Consider the following 15,764-nt stretch of genomic DNA (forward strand, 5'->3'; position numbering starts at 1 on the left):
CTTGATGAGAACCTACTTCATAATGCAAACAACCTTAGACTGGGATGAAGATTTACGTTCCAACAGGACAATGACCCCAAGCTTACAGCCAAAGCAACACCCGGATGGCTTCAGAACGAGAATGTGAAAATCCTTGAGTGGCCCAGCCAAAGCCCAGATTTGAATCCCACTTTCTGTGGAAAGACTTAAAGATTGCTGTTCACTGCCGCTCCCCATCTAATTTAACAGAACTTGAGAAAATCCGCAGGGAAGAATGCGAGAAAATCCCCAAATCCAGAAGTGCAAAGCTAATAGAGAAATACCCAAGACGACTCAAAGCTGTAATTGCCGCCAAAGGTGCTTCTACAAAGTATTGACTCAGGGGTATACTTATGTTTTAGTCTTGCATACCAACCTCATAGACCCACACTAACATTGAGTTGGTTAAAGTGGACTCATCAAGCAGACCCAACTTCTCATACCTCATAGCTGCTACCCAGGAACTTCTGGAGTTGTAGAGATTCTTCAAGAGCCTTCCGGCGAACCTTACTCATTTCCAACAGTTTTCCTTTTCTGGAGAGAGGCATGTTTTTTGAGTCAGGTATAGCAAACAAAGGCAGAAGAAATCATTGCATACACCAAACAATATCTTTGTATATGGGCAGTCTTTGAAAACAGGGAAATATTTGGCTCATAGTTCATTGTTGGCTTCTACCTGAGCAGCACAGACTTGCTCTTGCACTTGATATTGTCCGAGTCAAAGTGTTTCTGCTGGATCAGCTGTTGGGCGAACCGCTCCACTCCTTCCACCTGCTCCATTTGAGCATCCAGAGTGTTCTCAAACAGGGCTTGCTTTCTCTGGAGGGTCTCCACATCAGATAGAGAACTCTGCAATAATCAATCAATGTCACAATTTAAACAACACATCTGATGCAGCCTTCATAAGTCCTTTAAAAAGGCCTACATAAATTGTTCACACATAATTTACGAGCTAATACATTTGAGTTCCTACCCCAAGGTCTTCATTGGCCAGAAAGGCCTCCTTGTTGCTCAACCAGCTCTCGCTTTGCTCCATGTAGCCAAGGAATATCTGAAATGAATACAAGATGTATGTAACTTATTTAAATGTATTTTACCCTTATTTTATTAGGTGCGTTGACTGCCAATAAGCAATAAATAAGCAGGAAAACATGCCTAATGTTCGATGAGCTACATTCACAACATAAATTGTACAAATGTCTCTAAGTTAGGGTTACCTGTAGGCCTAGAGCCTGATCCAGAGTCTTCTTCCTGTTCTGCCAGGTCTGGCTCAGACCCATCTTGGCCTCTTCCAGCTTGGTCAGAGACTTATTGATCTCTGATGATGAGCTGTGTCCAGACTTTACCAGACTCAGGCCAAAGTCTCTGACAGAGTCGATACGCTCCCCCCGTGCATCAATTTCAGTCTAGAACACATTAACACATTTAATCTCTTCCGGAAACATACGTTTGCAATTTAAATGGGTCTTATGGGAGGTTAAAATATTTGTAAACCTCCTTTTCTAGTGAGACCTAGAAAGATAAAGAGCAAGGAGACCTAGAAAGATAGCCAAGATAACTTGAATATCATAATCAGTCGTCACCTTCCAGTCTTGATGTTCTACTATGAATCGCTCTGCCTCGTTCTTGCTCTTGGGCAGGCCTTTCTCTCCCATCTCAGAGCTCTGCTTCAGGGTCCAGTCCAGTAGGAGGCGCTGGTTAGCCTTGAACAGCTGCAGCTGGTGAGCCTCCTGCAGCCTCTCCTTCCTGTAACATCACTTCCTATAAGTCTCTCTGCTGCTTCCCCATACCCCATAATAATACAAATGGAAGTAGATGGTGTCCTAACAGAGCACACACATCTATACTGTCATAATGACTTGAATAATGATTCCATTGTGTAATTTTTGCAAGATCAAAGTACACTGTATATACACACATACGTATGTGGACAGCCCTTCAAATTAGAGGATTTGGCTATTTCAGCCACACACGTTGCTGACGGGTATATAAAATAAGGCACACCACCATGCAATCTCCATAGACAAACACTGGCAGTAGAATGGCCTTATAGAAGAGCTCATTGACTTTCAACATGGTACCGTCACAGGATGCCACCTTTCCAACAAGTCAGTTTGTGAAATTTCTGCCCTGCTAGAGCTGCCCCGGTCAACTGTAAGTTGATGCCAAGCGTCGGCTGGAGTGGTGTAAAGCTCGCCTCCATTGGACTCTGGAGCAATGGAAACGTGTTCTCTGGAGTGATGAATCACGCTTCACCATCTGACAGTCCCACGGACTAATCTGGGTTTGGCAGATGCCAGGAGAACGCTACATGCCCCAATGCATAGTGCCAAATGTAAAGTTTGGTGGAGGAAAAATAATTGTCTGGGGCTGTTTTTCATGGTTCGGGCTAGGTTGCAGTGAAGGGGAATCTTAACGCTACAGCATACAATGACATTCTAGATGATTCTGAGCTTACAACTTTGTGAGATCATTGTGAAAGAACTTGATTGGCCTGCACAGAGCCCTGACCTCAACCCCATCGAAGACCTTTGGGATGAATTGGAACGCCAACTGCGAGCCAGGGCTAATCTCCCACATCAGTGCCCGACCTCACTAATGCTCGTGGCTGAATGGAAACAAGTCCTCACAGCAATGTTCCGACATCTAGTGGAAAGCCTTCCCAGAAGAGTGGAGGCTGTTATAGCAGCAAAAGGGGAACCAACTCCATATTAATGCCCATGATTTTGGAATGAGATGTTCGACGAGCAGGTGTCCACATACATTTGGTCGTGTAGTGTATCACGTTGGGAAAGAGTACATATTTTCAGGATATTTCAGTTATTATTTGCAACACACCTGAGTTTAATGTCCTTCTCCAGCTTCACAAGGCCGGTTTTGACCTCTTTCTGCTTTTTGCTCAGTTTGTCGGCCATCACAGACTGAGCTTTCAGGCGGTCAGCGGTGTCCTTTTCCAGTGCCTGGCAAATCAACACAAGACCAGGATGCAATTAGTTGGTCTTTCAAATATTCGATTCAATTCAACTATATTTTTCTGTTTCACTGTAAAACGTATTACAGTATATCGGGCCATGTTGTGGCTTCTTCTTACCTTGCCTCTTTCTTGTATGACTCCAGCCTCGCGTTCAGTCTCCTCGTGGCGTCGTATCAGATTCTCCACACTCTCCACATCCCAGCCACAGTCCTGGCCTTGCAGCAGATGCATCTACAATAGGAATCCCAGCAGATAGGAATTAAAATACAATATGATGTGGACACACTTTCAAGACAACAATGGTGTGTCATAACGTTGCCTTGTTGCTGAGGTTTTATGACCCCCATAAATACCTTTCCCCCTTTCCTCTCTCTACTCTACAGACTTGACTTTTGGAAAAGCTAACATAGAGACAGTCTGGTAACATCAAAAGGGTGGGGAACGGAACCATATTTCGGTAATCCAACCAGTTGAAAATATCCGTTGGTACTTAAAGAATTTGATCAGATCAGTTGTCGTCTGAGACATTATTACTGATGATAGGATGACATAAACTGTATAATGGAAAGTCTACACATTCTATCAGATTCACATGGAACTGTTGTGCAATTTAAATGTTTAAATATGAAGCTATTTGTGAAAAGATTAAATGTAATTTTAGCATCTAAATGAGAGAATTGTTTTCATAAGTGAACTATGCTCAACTCAGTGGCCCCGCCCATGTGAACAGACATTGGTTGTAAACTATGAAACATGCCCTTCTCTCCACCACTACAAAAGCCTGTTGATGAAAAGTCAACCTTGTGTTCCCGATGACGTGAGGACTGATGTCCATACATTTAAAAGGGCTAATACCAACTACAGAACTAAGCCAACCTTAGCATGAGCTCTGGTTGCAAATGGTTGAACGACTACAACCTAACGAAATTAACATTGTGTTCCTGGTGAAGTGAGGACTGATGTCCATACATTTAAAAGGGCTAATACCAACTACAGAACTAAGCCAACCTCAGCATGAGCTCTGGTTGCAAATGGTTGAACGACTACAACCTAACGAAATTAACATTGTGTTCCTGGTGAAGTGAGGACTGATGTCCATACATTTAAAAGGGCTAATACCAACTACAGAACTAAGCCAACCTCAGCGTGAGCTCTGGTTGCGAATGGTTGAACGACTACAACCTAACGAAATTAACATTGTGTTCCCGGTGAAGTGAGGACTGCTGTCCATACATTTAAAAGGGTGAATTTCAACGTGGAGGTGGTGATCGACATGCTGGAAGGATGAATTTAGACTATACCAGCCAGAATATAGCATGAGCTTAAAGTATGGCAACTTGGTATGAACTTTGAACTCTTATTCACTAAAGAAGTGATACATCCTAGACGTCAAGTTAGCAGCAGCAGCTGTAAACGTGGGCTAGGAAAGAACGGACAATCTCTTCAGAAAGACAGGGTACTACAACGTATCCGTTCTACCACACAACATATTCTTCAAAGGACAAGAGGGATCTCTGCTGGGCAACCCAGCCTTCCATCTACGACCAATCTATCGAAGCGCAGCTCAGAGTAAATATTTCTTACATTTTCCTTTTCCAAAATGGGCGGTTATTTAGAATGCATAAGATTCTGTATTTACGATAGCATAGCATCATAAGGTCCGATAGACCAATCCCTTTGTTCCACAGTCTTCCCGCGCTTTCATTCAAACCCAACCCCTTTTCTTTGTGTAACCAGCCATCATATCGGTTCCATCCACTAGGGACGTTTTCTTGTATGACATAATTGGTAATCAATGTATGATCCATCCTATGTATATGCAATTCTGTGTGATTATTTAGGTATTTAGTAAATAAATAATTAAACCAATTTTTTATTGCTTATTCAACTTGTTAGCCAGGGTTCTTGAAGATAACCAAGAATTTTACGACGTTCAGATGAGACTGAATAAGGTGACGATTAATAATTGACTGCTAGGGCCTCCCGAGTGGCGTTGTGCCACCAGAGATTCTGGGTTCGAGCCCAGGCAGCAGCGCACAATTGGCCCAGTGTCATCCGGGTTAGGGAGGGTTTGGCCGGCAGATATCCTTGTCTTATCACGCACTAGCAACTCCTATGGCGGGCCGGGCGCAGTGCACGCTGACACGGTTGCCAGGCGCACGGTGTTTCCTCCGACACATTGGTGCGGCTGGCTTCCGGGTTGGATGGGCATTGTGTCAAGAAGCAGTTCGGCTTAGTTGGGTTGTGTTTCAGAGGACGCATGGCTCTTGACCTTCGCCTCACCCGAGTCCATACGGCAGTTGCAGCAATGAGACAAGACTGTAACTACTACCAATTGGGGAGAAAAAAGGTGTGAAAAATAAATAATAATAATAATTGACTGCTATTGATATAAAAGATTACCAGGTATTTAAGAGTTTATTCGGAAGACAACAGCTCTATAAACATTCTTCCATGGTGCCTCGACATTCTAGTTAATTACATTTACAAGATTAGTTTAATCAAGTAATATTAATTACAGAGAAATTACTTTATAAAATAGCATGACAGGTGTATACTCAAATACTGTACTCTGAAACTGAGATCTGTGATATCTTCTTATGACATCTGTTACAATAAGTTACAGTAAGAGACTTAATATTAAGTAGGTTTTATAGAGAAGGGTTAAGATGAAGCCATTCCAACCTTCTCATTGGCTCTCTCCCGGACTTCATCCAGTTCTCTGATGAGAGAGTGGATCACCAGCGCTGCCTCCAGCTTCTTCTTATAGCTGCTCAGGTTGCCATGGAACTTACTCCATCTGATGGAAGGTGTGGTGAAAAGAAAAGGTGTTAGAGCAGGTCCAAAAAATATATAATTACACTACAGTATGTGTACAGTACATTACAACTTTTCTGGTTGAATAAAGGCAATGGAACCTGTGAGCTGTAGAAATAGTTTTCCTCTTGAAGGACAAACATCACCACAGTCATCATCAACAAATTTTCTCAGTAGGTTACGTGTCACCTGTCATTAAGCTGCTGTCTGCGCTGTTTCACTGTGGCCAGTTCGTCACTGTTCTGCCTCTCCAGCCGAGCAGCCAGGCTGTTGATGGCCTTGATGTGAGCATCGTCCACTGTGACTTCCTGAAATAAAACGCACTCAATTCAATTTTCCAATTCTCCTTCTTGATAAGTGTCACTAAACTCACCCAAAGTTCCAAGTCCAGCAGCGATGGAAAACGTTAGTACTGTAAATTCCGTATGTTCGTTCAGAAACAAACTCACCCCAGAGCCTGATCCTCTAAACTCATTCAGTTTCTTCAGCAGTTGGAGTCCATGCTCATAGTCTGTGCCAACATCCCCTATGTTTATCATCACCTCCTGAAAAATAATAGAAAACATATAACAAATCTATGTACAAAATAATTATTTCCATGTTTGTTTTTTTATATTATCAATATGCGAGACATGCTGACAACTACTGGTATCGTGGTAGCTCCTGCATTCTTCTTGGAATCCAACGTTTTGTGGTTGCATTCTCATCTAAAAAGTCTCACAGTGCCATACTGCCTCCTCTTGAAAGTTCCTTCATACATTGCTTTTCTAAGTGGTGTGCTCTGACAAAAGATTGTTGTTGACTGAAGCTTTACACATTTAACACTGAAACTTGCATCTGATTCAAGTGTGCAGGGACTTCTTTTCATAGCTCTTCTAAGACTCCTTCATCAATTGTTCTAGTCCATTCTTACCTTCTGTCTGATCCAGACCTCCACCTGGTCCACCTTCTGCAGAAACTCCAAGAAGTCTCTGTTGTCTTCTAGAACCTTCCCCCTGGCGGCCACCGCCAGCTTCAGCTCCTCCCAGTGTTTCTCCAGAGCTGCAACACTACGACGAACCTCCTGGGACTTAGGGTGATGCAGAGACACCAGCTCCTCACCAGCCTAAGCCAGCACAGGGGTCAGTTTGAGTCAGCTCAAACATTGATACATGAATCTCTATGACCTATTATGACTTATTATGAGACATTATAAAGGCTCATACATCCTTATAAGAAGTTGTAAAGGATTATAAGGATGAAGTGTTACTAAACTATGTATTGTAGTTATCGCTGACAAGAAACCCTCCCCAGTGTAGTTTAATAACAGCTCATACCAGCTGCACTGAGTCAATGATTCTGCTGTGGGCGAGAATCTCTGCCTCAAAGACTTGATGTTTTTGGAGCAGCTTCATCTTGGTCTGCAGGTTGCTCAGGTCCACCTTGGAGTCCTCCTGCATCTTCTGCATACGCTCCGACACCCACTCCTCAGCCTGGGCCAAAGACAGACAACATCACAACATCACTTCATCTACAACAGGCAGACCTTGGTTCAAATAGTCATTCTTTTCCATAATCATTTATCTCTAAATACTCCATCTACACTTGATTGAGCTTTTCTGGTGCAAGGGAACTAAAGGACTAGTCTCGAAGTGCAAGCCCATCTGGCACTCCAGGTCAGCCAGTCTCAACGGGTGAAAGTAGTTGAAAGAAAACAAATAGTATTTGAATGATTGATGAATAAAAGAACTAGACTGCTTCCAAGATGGCCGACCGTAGTTTTCAACGTAATCTACTCACATTCGCATACACCGTTTCGTGGTTGTTTACATCTTTCTTTCTTTCTCAGTGCACACTAGCACTCAGTGCACACTGGACATACAGCAGTATCGCGCGAACATGCTCTGGGAACTCTGTCAGAGCGTGCTAAGCAGGTCAATGGATAGTTTGTACTTAAAGGTGATGACTTGTCTTCTTAGACATTTTCAAATGATACTTTTCCATGTTGACGTCTACGGGAATTGACTTTCTGGGCCAGACATCAGTTAAACTGCAGTACCAAAGCAAAACTGTAAGTGCAGTCAAAAGCGTGCTTCTGGCCCGGAACCCTGGCCCCTGGATTGGAACCCATGTCTGACCACAGGTGATGTGGGGTACTGTACCTCGGCAGCATTGCGGTTGAAGATGCAGAGCAGCCTGGAGATGGCCAACTCCTCTCTGCGTTTGATTGACAGTCCCTTAATCCTGCTTCGCCTCTCCAGGAGGGCCTTCAGCTTGCTGTGGATGTGGCCGGCTTTCTCACGACTGAAGTCTTCCTTCTTCAGTCTCTCAGCAAGGTCCTTCAACAATGATATCTAAAGAGCAATGACAGTGCTGTGGTTGAACAGGCTGAGGCACATACACAGAACACTTGACAGTGTATGTTATATCATAGATGATTAAATTCCCATGTCTTTTTATTTAAAAAAAAAAAGTTTTATCCTACTGACATTTTAGGACTTTGTCAAGCAACTAGTTACTGACATTTTTTTTACCATGATTTCTGTGTTAATATGGAGGAATTAAAAATAATCTTGTCTTTTGTATACTAGTGGTGTGTGGCAAACCTGAAAATGTTGACTCAATAGTAAACTTTGTAAACCAAATTTGGCACAAACGTAACATGTAAAGTGTTGGTCCCATGTTTCATGAGCTGAAAGATCCCAGAAATGTACACAAAAAGCTTATTTCTCTCAAATGTTGTGCACAAATTTGTTAACATCCCTGTCACTTAACATTTCTCCTTTGTCAAGATCATCCATCCACCTGACAGGTGTGGCATATCAAGAAGCTGATTAAACAGCATGATCATTACACAGGTGCACCTTGTGCTGGGAACAATAAAAGGCCACTCTAAAATGTACAGTTTAGTCACATTACACAATGCCACTGAGGAGTATTTCTGTCTGTAATAAAGCCCTGTTGTGAGGAAAAACTCATTCTGATTGGCTGGCTTCCCAGTCAGTGGGCCTAGGCCCACCCATGGCTGTGCCCCTGCCCAGTCACATGAAATCCATAGATTAGGGCCTAATTCATTTAATTCAATTGACTGATTTCCTTATATTGAACTGTAACTCAGTAAAATCGTTGAAATTGTTGCATGCTGCGTTTAAAGATATGGAGCAACCCCAGATTTGGCCCCTCAGGAGCGTAGCAGCCACTATCACACAATCTACATAACCAAGTTGTGGTTATCATCTTTCAGATACAATTGGAACAGAGTTGATAGCCCATAATGTTCCAAAGTTAGAGTTAAAAGTGTGATGGCACCGGCACCTATATTACCTATATAGCCAATATCAGTTGCCATTTTACGTCGTACAGGTATGTCAGATTAGCTCAATCGCCACCTTTTTCAGCCTCCTAGTACCACAGAAACAACACTTTGAATGAATAACAGACAAATGTTCATAACAAGTGGCCATGGATGAAATTAATCAAAATATCTGTTCAAATCATGAAAAACATACAAACATGTCTATTTTGATACATCACATTTTGACCATAAATGTGTAATAAAAAAATCTAATGCTTATTTGGGGGAACACTGCTTGACAGACAGTATCTCTCTGAAATGATTACCAATTGTATCACTTTGAAATCATTACTAATTATCAAAAATTATCCCAGTTGGTGTTTTTAAGCTAAAATGATGTTGGCGCTTTCAGAGTTAAGGACAATAGGATAGTGCCCTTCATAAAGATGGACAGCGGACGATTGAATTCAGACCTTGTCCTCCTGAGTGCTGAGGAGTTTCTCAAAGGCTTCATGGCGTTTTATGAGTCCCTCTGTCTCATCAACTGACGTCCCCAGATCACTGTTCTTCAGAAGGATCTGGAAGGAAAAACAAGAAGTTGGGGGCATTCAAAATATGAACATGTACTGTAGCCTAGGAGAACATGTGTTTTGCTTCAAAATGGATGTAATTGCACCGTCAGAGGGGCTTGCACTGACAATGTGAGTCTTGAAACAGAGCATATATTCTTTGATTGACCAGCTTTGACCTCTGACCTCTTGGGAGTTGGTGATCTTCTCCATGCTCTCTGTGTCCCTGTAGAAGACCTGTTCCAGGTGGGTCCCCTCCAGGCCTCTCTGTTTCCTCTCCCAGTGGCCATGAAGTGAGTCCCTCTCCTCCTGTAGACCACTCAGCTTATCCTGGACCTGGTAGCAGGAAGACACCACACATTGCCAGCTTATTTAGGTACCATTTATGTAAAACCAACTCTCTCATCTTGTATGTATTCAAGCCTCAGAATGCTGGGACAGTAGACAATATTTTCACAGAAAACATTGAGACATTTACAGGAATACAGAGTGTGTATATGCTCATACAGGGTGTGTATTCAATGTGTGTAATTCTGCTGCAACTGAATTGTGTTTCTGTGGCAATAAAGATCTCTTAAATTGAATACCTCTCTTGCGTTGTGTCTGTCCTGCACCTGCAGCTCCTGCCCCATGGCCACTGCCTGGTCGTAGGTCTCCTCCCGGGCCACGATCTCAGCCCACAGCTGCTGGTGCTGGGCCAGGTGCAGGTCACAGGTGGCCACGTCTCTAATAGACTCCTCCGCTGTCATCACATTCAGCACCTGGGCACACCACAGGGCATAGTCCTGGACCTAGAACACCAAAATAGATTGACGTTAAAACCAACATGCAATACATACATCATGCAATATCCAAATCAATCAGTGTAACAAGAACTAGGAAACTCTTAATGCTGATTTCCTAGACTCAAATGAAGTCTACCCTGGACTAAAAAGCACGTTCAATGTAGAATCGCCATTGACAATGCTTATTCGTCCTGGTAAAGGCTCAGAGAGAGAGTTTGCAAATGGAAATGGTGTCTCTAATGGTTAATATAGAGTCAGTTACCGTGTTGAGGAAGAGGTAGCGCTGGCGTGCCCGTTTGAGGTCTCCCTCCCTCTGGTCCATGTGGAGGCGCAGCTTCTCCCAGTGCTCCACCACCTTCTGTTGTTGATCCTGCAGGAGAACCCTCATCTCTGGGGAGCACAGGTCCAGGGTGGAGTCTGCCATATCCAGCAACTCCTGGAGCTAAGAACAACCCATATGACAGGAAGATTCATAGATGGACAATGAAGACATGCAGGCAACCCCCACAACTGGCCTGGATGGTAATTTGAGTGACCTGTGCGCCACAAGATTGTGTTAGCCCGCTGGGCTAAAACCTAGACAAGTCTAAGGCAAGGTTACTTATCATACAAGCGTAGCTCACAAAACCACCTCCATTACAGTAACCTCTGAGTGAAATATCCACAAAGAACAGCTTAGAAAGCCCTAGCTCAATCGTTAGATCAAGAAAATGAAGAGTAAGTGACAGTTTTATACAATCTATAGTATAATACAGGGCAAAAACAAATCGGAATTCTGGGTGAACGGATTATCATTGATTGTATTGTTGTTAAAGCGAGTCAATAAGAACATTTGTTCACAAAAGTTGTGGGTAAACTATTGATGTGTTGTGTTCAGTACCTGCTGCTCGTTCCCTGCTAGCACGTGGACTAGAGCCTCGTGTTTACGAAGCTGCAAAAGCACCCCTCGCAGGTCCCTGGCGATGTCATCAGGAATGCTCTTGTACCTCTCCTGTGGTGGTTGGAGAGAGAGCGAGAGAGGGGGGGGGGTTGATGGAAGGAAGGAGAGAGAGAGAGGACACAGACAGAGCATGAATCACACAAACTCAATAATAATTTATCAGCATGCATTTGCTAAGCAGTAGTGACTTTTATTTGCATTACACATCATTCAATTTGACCCTCACACTTAAATTACACGGTGTTCTTTCAGTGAGCATTACACAGCTGATTGTTTGCCTGAGTCAGATCAGTGCCTTAAATTAAGTTGACGTCCTGACACCACACGGATAAGGGGCACAGTAAACATTGTAGGTCAAGACTGATAATTTTACACAGAGATGAACTCTATATGAACTCTGAGCAACACTGAGCCTCTCAGCAAGGCACTGAGCTATTATACACTACCGTTCAAAAGTTTGAGGTCACTTAGAAATGTTTGTCCATTGTTTGTCCATTAAATTGATCAGAAATACAGTGTAGACATTGTTAATGTTGTAAATGACTATTGTAGCTGGAATTGGCACATTTTTTTATGGAATATCTACATAGGCGTAGAGGCCCATTATCAGCAACCATCACTCCTGTGTTCCAATGGCATGTTGTGTTAGCTAATCCAAGTTTATCATTTTAAAAGGCTAAGTGATCGTTAGAAAACCCTTTTGCTATTATGTTAGCACAGCTGAAAACTGTTATCCTGATTAAAGAAGCAATAAAAATGGCCTTATTTAGACTAGTTGAGTATCTGGAGCATCAGCATTTGTGGGTTCGATTACAGGCTCAAAATGGCCAGAAACAAAGAACTTTCTCCTGAAACTCATCAGTCTATTCTTGTTCTGAGAAACGAAGGCTATTCCATGCGAGAAAAAGCCATATCTCAGCCAATTTCAAAGAAAAAATTAAGATGGGCAAAAGAACACAGACACAGGAAGATTGGAAAAAAGTTCTATGGACAGACAAATCTATGTTTGAGGTGTTCAGATCACAAAGAAGAACATTCGAGAGACGCAGAAAAAATGAAAAGACGCTGGAGGAGTGCTTGACGCCATCTGTCAAGCATGGTGGAGGCAATGTGATGGTCTGGGGGTGCTTTGGTGGTGGTAAAGTGGGAGATTTGTACAGGGTAAAAGGGATCTTGAAGAAGGAAGGCTACCACTCCATTTTGCAGTGCCATGCCATACCCTGTGGACGGCGCTCAGTTGGAGCCAATTTCCTACTACAACAGGACAATGACCCAAAGCACAGCTCCAAACTATGCAACTATTTAGGGAAGAAGCAGTCAGCTGGTATTCTGTCTATAATGGAGTGGCCAGCACAGTCACTGGATCTCAACCCTATTGAGCTGTTGTGGGAGCAGCTTGACCGTATGGTACGTAAGAAGTGCCCATCAAGCCAATCCAACTTGTGGGAGGTGCTTCAGGAAGCATGGGGTGAAATCTCTTCAGATTACCTCAACAAATTGACAACTAGAATGCCAAAAGGTCTGCAAGGATTTAATTGCTGCAAGCGGAGGATTCTTTGACGAAAGCAAAGTTTGAAGGACACAATTATTATTTAAATTAAAAATCATTATTTATAACCATGTCAATGTCTTGACGATATTTCCTATTCATTTTGCAACTCATGTTTTCATGGAAAACATTGACATTTCTAAGTGACCCTACATTTTTGAACGGTAGAGTATGTATTTGATTTAACCTTTATTTACCTAGACAAGTCAGTTAAGAACAAATTCTTATTTACAATGACAGCTTACACCGGCCAAACCCGGACGACGCTGGGCTATTTGTGCACCGCCCTATGGGACTACCAATCACGGCCGGTTGTGATGCAGCCTGGATTCGAACTAGGGTGTCTGTAGTGACACCTCTAGCACTGAGATGCAGTGCCTTAAACCACTGCGCCGCTCACGAGCCCTACTTTCAAGACAATTTCTAATTCATCCAAAATATACTTATTTATGCTTAAACTGTACCTCAATATGTCCTAAGGCATCGGTGAGATCTCTGTAAAACTTGTGACACTCCTCGGCTTTGAGTAAACAGTCTTTGCGGTCTTTGGCCAAGTCCTGCAGTTCCTTCCATGACAATCTATCAAACAGGAGGGAAACAAGACAAAAACAACCGACTCAGGTCCTCAGGTAAGATCTCTTTATCATGACTTTCATCCCAGTAGACATAGCTGCTTGAAATGACATCATCATTGCAACAAGTTAAGAAGCATGTAATGATGTCATTTCAACCAGATTTGAGTTGTATTTCGTCATTTGAATGTGGATACATGCATTGTTAATTTGTACAGTGGACTGGTAGTGTGAGCAATAAAGAGTATCGATTAGGTGCCCATACCGGAGCTGATGTTGTGTATCCCTGATGGTGGAAGCTTGAGGGTGCTTATGTTGAATGAGACTATCAGCAAGCTCTTTGCAGCTCCGCATCCTATCAAAACCCACGTCCAAATTCTTCAGGAAGGCCTCAAATTTACCATTCAGTAGCTATCATGGGAAATCAAGAACATTTGTTCAAATTTTGTTTTCAATGACAAATGCCACATTTAGGAAGAAATAGGCATTAGTCACGCTCACAATCTGGATAATATTTTCCAACTGAACATTTTGGAGATCTGTGCAAATATATACTGTATAGACAGTAGTGGTAGATGGTATTTCTCACCACTACATGTTCATAGTCATTTCCGTAGTCCTCAGAGGAGGCTATCTGTCTCTGCTGTGTGATCCAGTCGTCCAGCTCTGAAGACTCCCGTCTGAACTCATGGAGGTGGAGAGCCTCCCTCAGCTTTTGGCCCCTAAGAGAAGGTAGACAACTCCTCTGTTACACACAAGACACTCACCCATAACATATGTCTCCTCGTGGTGCCTGTTGTTTGGGGGCATCAAACCATGATCTCATGGCATCTTTGTATCAAATGTCATGTGTTTGATTGCTTGAGCTCACCTGACTTGGGCTTGGTGTTGCAGCTGGCTCATCTGACTGCTGATGCGGCTGTATGGTCTGTTGACCTCATCCAGGTTCCACTCATGGATGGCTGATGCCACACTATCCCCCAGCTCCTCCACCTGGGCCTCCAGCACCTCCATCTGCCCCTCCACCGCCTGCAGTACACACAACAGAGACAGCAGCATTACACAATCCATGCTCCTCATCGTGCAGCTGCATTAGACACCATGCTCCTCACAGTGCAGCTGCATTAGACACCATGCTCCTCACAGTGCAGCTGCATTAGACACCATGCTCCTCAAAGTGCAGCTGCATTAGACACCATGCGCCTCACAGTGCAGCTGCATTAGACACCATGCGCCTCACAGTGCAGCTGCATTAGACACCATGCGCCTCACAGTGCAGCTGCATTAGACACCATGCGCCTCACAGTGCAGCTGCATTAGACACCATGCGCCTCACAGTGCAGCTGCATTAGACACCATGCTCCTCACCGTGCAGATGCATTAGACACCATGCTCCTCACAGTGCAGCTGCATTAGACACCATGCTCCTCACAGTGCAGCTGCATTAGAAACCATGCTCCTCACAGAGCAGCTGCATTAGACACCATGCTCCTCAAGGTGCAGCTGCATTAGACACCATGGTCCTCACCGTGCAGATGCATTAGACACCATGCACCTCACAGTGCAGCTGCATTAGACACCATGCTCCTCACCGTGCAGCTGCATTAGACACCACGCTCCTCACCGTGCAGATGCATTAGACACCATGCTCCTCACAGTGCAGCTGCATTAGACACCATGCTCCTCACAGTGCAGCTGCATTAGACACCATGCTCCTCAAGGTGCAGCTGCATTAGACACCATGCTCCTCACAGTGCAGCTGCATTAGACACCATGCTCCTCAAGGTGCAGCTGCATTAGACACCATGCTCCTCACAGTGCAGCTGCATTATACACCATGCTCCTCACCGTGCAGATGCATTAGACAGTGGTCCCTAGATCTGTAGGTGCTTTAACCAACTCCTCTGATTATCACAGCATACTATGGCCATTCAGCAGATGGCTTTATCCATAACAACTATATCCAAACAACAGAACTGTTGACAGTGACGTATAGTTTGAATACAGCCAGTCAAACACAAGAGAACAGGAGAATGGGGTTACAGTACCTGATGTTGCTTGATAAGGCTCTGGGTGGCTAGATCGTTTTTGCCGTACTCATCAGTGCTGACCAAAGCTAGAGTCTCAGAAAGACGGGTTTCCAGCTCCGCACAGTCAAGCAAGATCTAGGAGCAAAGGAGTACAGTGATGAGGTATAATGATTATTGTCCTTCAGAGGTACAGTCTAAAAGAAATGTGAGATAATGTCTAGATGCTTTTTATAGTG

The 15,764-nt window shown here is 43.6% G+C and overlaps 1 protein-coding gene across 1 annotated transcript in view; it reads right to left on the minus strand.

The window, feature by feature from the left end:
- sptbn5 (spectrin, beta, non-erythrocytic 5) overlaps window positions 1–15,764 on the minus strand; it is a 56,106-nt gene that overhangs the window by 11,283 nt on the left and 29,059 nt on the right. The window contains exons 29-51 of the mRNA XM_042329936.1: window positions 15,547–15,663; window positions 14,370–14,527; window positions 14,088–14,220; window positions 13,764–13,909; window positions 13,391–13,505; window positions 11,318–11,428; window positions 10,700–10,879; window positions 10,240–10,443; window positions 9,839–9,988; window positions 9,557–9,661; window positions 7,951–8,142; window positions 7,126–7,281; window positions 6,723–6,914; window positions 6,259–6,354; window positions 5,999–6,117; window positions 5,678–5,792; window positions 3,110–3,223; window positions 2,857–2,978; window positions 1,602–1,764; window positions 1,236–1,424; window positions 992–1,069; window positions 695–867; window positions 462–552 (exon numbers count right to left, since the gene is read on the minus strand). Of these exons, the coding sequence (XP_042185870.1) occupies window positions 462–552; window positions 695–867; window positions 992–1,069; window positions 1,236–1,424; window positions 1,602–1,764; window positions 2,857–2,978; window positions 3,110–3,223; window positions 5,678–5,792; window positions 5,999–6,117; window positions 6,259–6,354; window positions 6,723–6,914; window positions 7,126–7,281; window positions 7,951–8,142; window positions 9,557–9,661; window positions 9,839–9,988; window positions 10,240–10,443; window positions 10,700–10,879; window positions 11,318–11,428; window positions 13,391–13,505; window positions 13,764–13,909; window positions 14,088–14,220; window positions 14,370–14,527; window positions 15,547–15,663 (3,219 nt within the window). The remainder of the gene's footprint in view (window positions 1–461; window positions 553–694; window positions 868–991; window positions 1,070–1,235; window positions 1,425–1,601; window positions 1,765–2,856; window positions 2,979–3,109; window positions 3,224–5,677; window positions 5,793–5,998; window positions 6,118–6,258; window positions 6,355–6,722; window positions 6,915–7,125; window positions 7,282–7,950; window positions 8,143–9,556; window positions 9,662–9,838; window positions 9,989–10,239; window positions 10,444–10,699; window positions 10,880–11,317; window positions 11,429–13,390; window positions 13,506–13,763; window positions 13,910–14,087; window positions 14,221–14,369; window positions 14,528–15,546; window positions 15,664–15,764) is intronic.

Source organism: Oncorhynchus tshawytscha, linkage group LG11, assembly GCF_018296145.1.
Source record: "Oncorhynchus tshawytscha isolate Ot180627B linkage group LG11, Otsh_v2.0, whole genome shotgun sequence".
Taxonomy (NCBI): Eukaryota; Metazoa; Chordata; class Actinopteri; order Salmoniformes; family Salmonidae; genus Oncorhynchus; species Oncorhynchus tshawytscha.